We start from the raw sequence: 5,997 nt of genomic DNA, 5'->3' as shown, positions 1-5,997 counted from the left end.
ACCTCCAACTCCTGGGCTCAAGCAATTCTCTTGCCTCCACCTCCCAAGTAGCTGGGACTACAGGTGCCTGCCACAACGCCTGGCTATTTTTTGGTTGCAGCTCTCATTGTTCTTTGGCGGGCTTGGGCTGGATTTGAACCCACCAGCTCAGGTGTACGTGGTTGGCGCCTTAGCCACTTGAACCACAGGCGCCGAGCCAGCAATTCTTGATTTCTATCAGGCAACAAGGCACTACTAGCTCTATTAACTCACAATTTCAACATCAGATGCCACTAGACTACCTTTAATTATATAAGATCCATATTTTTAGGAATTTGGTTTTTTTAGCAGTTGCTATCATAAAAAGTACCACACAAAAATCAATATTGAAAAGAAAATAAATGTGGCAACATTCAATCTGAGTCCAATATTTGAGGAATTATGTGATACCCAATAGGTATACATATCCCATTAGTAAATAACTGTTGCTATAAGGAAATAAATACTTAACTTGTTTAGACTTACCTAGTTAACAAACAGAACATTAAGTAGATTTTTTGGCCTGGAGCAACATAAAAAATTACTGACACATAAAAAGGAAACATGAAATAACTGCTGAGATATTAAGGGTACTATGAAATAAGAGTTTGGGAACCTCAAACACAGAGATTCAAATGTCATGAAGTTCAGAACCTTGCATTCTTAGCTCTACAGGCCACAATAATAAGTTCCATTATAGATTTGTACACCTTCTTTTATATCCATGGAGATCCTTTATTTGGGAGCCCTAAATCTATTATCTAAGAACATCTGAAGAGAGTAACTTCACTAGGCCTGACAAACAAGAATTACCTTCTTAAAGGGTGAGATCATGTTATTCATTTTTTAAAAAGATTCTGATGGTACCTAGTTACATGTAGTATAAAATTCAATTTCCTAAGCAGGTTATATACAAGTCCCTTCACGATTCAGCCCAAACTCACCTCTTCCAGATTCAGCTTCTACCACTCCTGCACCACACCTTTTCTGACATCACAACAGGTTTGCCATTCCTGTTGCCTGAAATGCCCTTTTCTTGTCCTCTGCCTTATGAAATTTTATTCTAACTCAAGACTCACCTCCAACATCAATCACTTCCTCTTTTTTTGAGACAGAGTCTTACTTTGTCAACCTTGGTAGAGTGCTGTGGTGTAACATCAAACTCTTGGCTCAAGTGATTCTCTTGCCTCAGCCTCCTGAGTAGCTGGGACTACAGGCACCTGCAATGTCACTTTCTACATGAAACCTTTACCTCACCAGAGCATTTTTCCTTCATCCTAAGGTGAAAAAGTAGCTCCTTCTCTGTCGGCATTTTCACAGGTATTATCCTATTGTATTATTGTATTTATTTCTTTGCATTTTCACAGGCATTATTCCATTGTATTACTGTATTTATGTAAGGCTCTATCTACTCTGCTAGACAATAAGGGCCCAATAAACCTGAAGATCAGGCCCAAAAGAATGGATTTCTTCATTCCCTAGTCTACAGGCCTGACTGACTCACCTGGATCTTGGCACCTTTGTATCTGATGACACCAGGCACAGTGGTCAGAGTAGTGAATTCATAGGCTGCCACCTCAGAATACACTCCTGCCAGGTTACTTAGCAGTGTTGACTTCCCCACAGAGGGAAAACCCACAAACCCAATTCGAGCATCACCTGTCTTGGCGACATCAAAACCTAAAACATTAAAAAACATCAAAAAGAAGAGAGTTACCCCAGGAGTGTTAAGACTCATATAATTAGGCTGGTGCAGTGACTCACACCTGTAATCCTAGCACTCTGGGAGGCTGGGGAGGATGGACTGCCTGAGCTCACAGGTTCGAGACCAGCCTGAGCAAGAGACCTTATCTCTAGAAAATAGCTAGGCATTGTGGTGGGCACCTATAGTCCCAGCTACCTGGGAGGCAGAGGCAAGAGAATCACTTGAGCCCAAGAGTTGAGGTTGCTGTGAGCTAAGATGCCATGGTACTGTACCCAGGGTGACAAAGTGAAACTCCGTCTCAAAAAAAAAAAAAGAATGCTCACACCTGTAATCCTAGTACTCTAGGAGGCCAAGGCGGGTTGACTGGCTGAGCTCATGAGTTCAAGACCAGCTCTGACCAAGAGCGTGATCCTGCCTCTACTAAGAGAAAATCGAGGCAAGATGGCTTGAGCCCAAGAGTTGGAGATTCCTGTAAGCTATGATGATGCCACTGCACTCTACCCTGGGCAACAGCTTGGGACTGTCTCAAAAAAAAAAAAAAAAAAAAAAGACTCAGGCGGTGCCTGTGGCTCAGTGAGTAGGGCACCAGCCCCATATACTGAGAGTAGCGGGTTCAAACCCAGCCCCAGCCAAACTGCAACAAAAAAATAGCCAGGTGTTATGGTGGGCGCCTGTAGTCCCAGCTACTCTGGAGGCTGAGGCAAGAGAATCACCTAAGCCCAAGAGCTGGAGGTTGCTGTGAGCTGTGATGCCACAGCACTCTACTGAGGGTGACAAAGGCTCAAAAAAGACTCCCGTAGTTTCTTACATATTTTTACTGCCTATACTTCTAGGCCTTATTTCTTAAATTTTTTATGGTTTACCTCTAAAGTAGAACTCAAGGACACAAAACTACCCATAGCAATCCACAACATTCAATGCAGTGTTTGACATAACACTATATTCCAAAAAGTGGGCTTGGTGGCATGTGCCTATAATTCCAGCTACTTGGGAGGCTGAGGTCCCCAGGAGTTTGAGCCCAGTTTGGGTAATAAAGTGAAACAATGTCTCTTTAAAAAAAAAAAAAAACTAGGGGCAGCGCCTGTGGCTCAAAAGGGTAGGGCGCTGGTCCCATATGCCAGAGGTGGTGGGTTCAAACCCAGCCCTGGCCAAAAACTGCAAAAAGTAAAAATAAAATAAAATAAAATAAACTAAGGCCAAATATTACATAATAATTGACTGAAAAACAGGGGTTTGAGGTGGTCTTACAAACCTTGGGAATTATGTGACTGAGCTTTCTTTCTTCTTTTTTACAATGGTCATAAATAAGTTCAGAGTCAAATATGTGTGTGACCCTTCTCTAGCAAGTATCATTCCTTGGATCCTAACCTTATTTCTCTTGTCTTCAATTTATTATTGCCACCTTCATTTTCCCTTTGCATCAATTTTCTTATTTAATCTTTTTTTTTTTTTGCAGTTTTTGGCCAGGGCCAGGTTTGAACCCGCCACCTCTGATATATGGGGCCAGCACCCTACTCCTTTGAGCCACAAGTGCCGCCCTTCTTATTTAATCTTGTTGATGATGTAGATTTACGTATTTCTGTAAGCCAATGTAAATCTATTTTGTATCAGTGGAAGACATAAGTAAATAAAACCAGAGCTGACTTAGACAATATTTGTTTGCCTCTGAAACAGGTACAACAAAATATAATAAACACAATTCAAGAATTCATGCTTAGAAAATACAAATCTACTTTGAAAGAAAGTTTTTAATTATTCTTAAACCAAATGCATATACTATTCCGACAGAAAGTATACCCTCCAAAAAATATACTGAAGAAAAACACAAACCTTCTCCTGGTCCACCACCACCACCACCTTTTGGAGTAATGAGTTCTCGTCGGAGTTTAGCAAGGCGGGCCTTAAGTAGCCCTAGGTGGTGTGCTGTGGCCTTGTTCTTCTGAGTCCGAGCCATCTGTAAGGGAGGAATACAGTCATTTATAATAAATCAGAATCAGTTTCTACAGGGTAAAATATACCGAATGAAAGTTTCCCCAGCTCTGAGGGAATATTTTTCCCCCTAGGTCCTACTAAAGAGACCCACAAGTCATTACGATTGGTGTCCACAGACTACACTAAAACTCATCTGATGATTGCTTTTCCACTGCTCGTTTCTGCTGTGTCCCATCTAATATAGGGTCACCATTTTCCTAAAATAAAGAGCTCTGAGTGCCTCAGACAGTGGAATCACACAACATCCAATCACGTGGATGCAATCAAGTGGCACCATAGAGATGCCAACTTATTTCCAGATGCTACTGACAGGAGCAATACTCTGGAAAAGGAGGTCATTCGGGTAGACCGGGGAAAGAACAGGTTAAGGGAAGCAGAGCAAGGGATGATGAGGATCTGAGATATGAGACCAGATCAAGGCTGGAGTGAGGGACAGGATTCCGTACTGTTCAGAAAAAGGGAAGAGAAACTGAGGGAAACACTCTCAGGACAGGAAGAGAATACTGACGGGGTCCGGAAAAAGGGCCCAAGGGTGCAAGCGGGCGGGACGCGGGCCTGGGCTGAGGCGAGTCCGGGAGAGAGGGCGCGGGGTGAGGGAAGGAGACCCGGGCTGAGGGGAGTTGGGGACAAGATCCAGGCTGAGGGAAACGGGGGGCGCCGGCCCGAAAAGAAAGGAGTCGGGGAACACAAGCCTGGGCAGATAGCACTAGGGAACAGGAACCTGGCTGAGAGGAGTCGGGGAACCTGGGCCGGGTTCTGACGCGGGTGAAGGGAGAACCGACAGGAGCGAAGCCGCCGGCAAAAGGATGATCGGACTGGGAGTAAAGCGCCAGTTGCGCGTATTACCTCGGCTTCTATCTCCGCGATCTTAGCTAAGGTACTGCTCATGGTGGCGAGTCTGGAGGGACACAGGGGGAGAACACAGCCTTCCCCGCACACACGGGTCGCCAAACCAGACTCCAACCACCCGGCGCTACCTCAGGGCGCAGGCGCGGTGCTTCTTAATTCTCGCGAGAGAGTCCCGCGTGAGGCTGGCTCACCGCGAGACGTACAGCGTGGAGGGGTGCCCCCAGCCCCAGCAGCTGACCCCGCCTTGTCCCGCGAGCCAGCGCGGTGTCATAGAGCCCGCGGGAGCCGGGGCCAGAGAGGCCGCCGCTGTCCGGGCCTCCCTCAGCACACCAAGGGTCGCGCGCAGCTCGGCCCCGCCCCGCCCGACCTGCACCTAGCGTCCGGCTGGGCTCCCTGCTTGCTGTGTTCTAACGACCGCCCCAGCGCTGTACTCCCCAGATCCTGGGCGTGGGGGAAAAGCGTCCTCACTTTGCTTTGGAGTTACTGTAATTAATAAATCCGTAGGGAATTGACAGGCCAGCGTCTACGAGTCCTTGCCCCCCCTTTTACGACGGCTTCTTCGGCCTCCTGAGTTGGCATAGAGACCCATTTTTATGCTCTCATTTTGTAGGAAAAAGAAAACGTCCCTTTTCTGTCACTCAACTCAAAACTATTTTATGTCTGTTTTGTTTACTCCGTGTTTGGCATACGATGAGCCCACAATATGGGGCCCGTATGGATAATTCCCAGAGAGCCGGTACTGGCAACGTAAATTGTAATACAAAAACATTGCAAAATAAGTTAATACCCATCAGTAGGGAAATAGATATGATAGTACCTCTATGCTGTGAAATACATCACAGCCATGAAAACGTAGGTCTGTGGTCTGACTGAATTCTAGGGACATGTTAAGTGGAGTAACAACAGCTATCATAACTGCACCTACGTAGTGATAACCATTTATGTTATTTTAAAAATTGGATGTGCAGTCAATATAGGCAAAATGTAGGAAAGTGTACTCTTTAAAAACCTGAATAATTTCAGCCCCTGTGGCTTAAGCCGGTAAGGCGCCAGCCACATACACCTGAGCTGGCGGTTTCGAATCCAGCACGGGCCCGCCAAACAATGATGGCTGCAACCAAAAAACAGCCAGGCGTTGTGGCAGGCGCCTGTAGTCTCAGCTACTTGGGAGGCAGAGGCAGGAGACTCGCTTGAGGCCAGGAGTTGGAGGTTGCTGTAAGATGTGATGCCACAGCACTCAGCTGAGGGCGAAGGCTTGAGGTTCTGACTCAAAAAAAAAAAAAAAAAGCCTAAATAAAAGGGTACATCCCAAATTCTTAACAGTGGAGTGGAATGCTTTTTATTCCACGTATTAATTTTTTTTTTTTTTTTGAGACAGAGCCTCAAGCTGTCCCCTGGGTAGAGTGCTGTGGCATCACAGCTCACAGCAACCT

The 5,997-nt window shown here is 45.6% G+C and overlaps 1 protein-coding gene across 1 annotated transcript in view; it reads right to left on the bottom strand.

Annotated features, from left to right (window-relative positions):
* Window positions 1–4,683, bottom strand: part of LOC111722627 (developmentally-regulated GTP-binding protein 1-like) — an 11,275-nt gene extending 6,592 nt beyond the window's left edge. Inside the window, exons 1-3 of the mRNA XM_023508950.1 lie at window positions 4,562–4,683; window positions 3,554–3,677; window positions 1,523–1,698 (exon numbers count right to left, since the gene is read on the bottom strand). Coding sequence (XP_023364718.1) covers window positions 1,523–1,698; window positions 3,554–3,677; window positions 4,562–4,603 — 342 coding nt within the window. The 5' untranslated portion in view covers window positions 4,604–4,683. The remainder of the gene's footprint in view (window positions 1–1,522; window positions 1,699–3,553; window positions 3,678–4,561) is intronic.
* Between the last annotated feature and the right edge of the window lie 1,314 nt (window positions 4,684–5,997).

This window comes from Otolemur garnettii, unplaced genomic scaffold, assembly GCF_000181295.1.
Source record: "Otolemur garnettii isolate 467f Iridium unplaced genomic scaffold, OtoGar3 scaffold00294, whole genome shotgun sequence".
In the NCBI taxonomy this organism is placed as follows: Eukaryota; Metazoa; Chordata; class Mammalia; order Primates; family Galagidae; genus Otolemur; species Otolemur garnettii.
The sequence above is the reverse complement of the archived record's forward strand: the minus strand, read 5'-3'. Positions and strand labels throughout refer to the sequence as shown.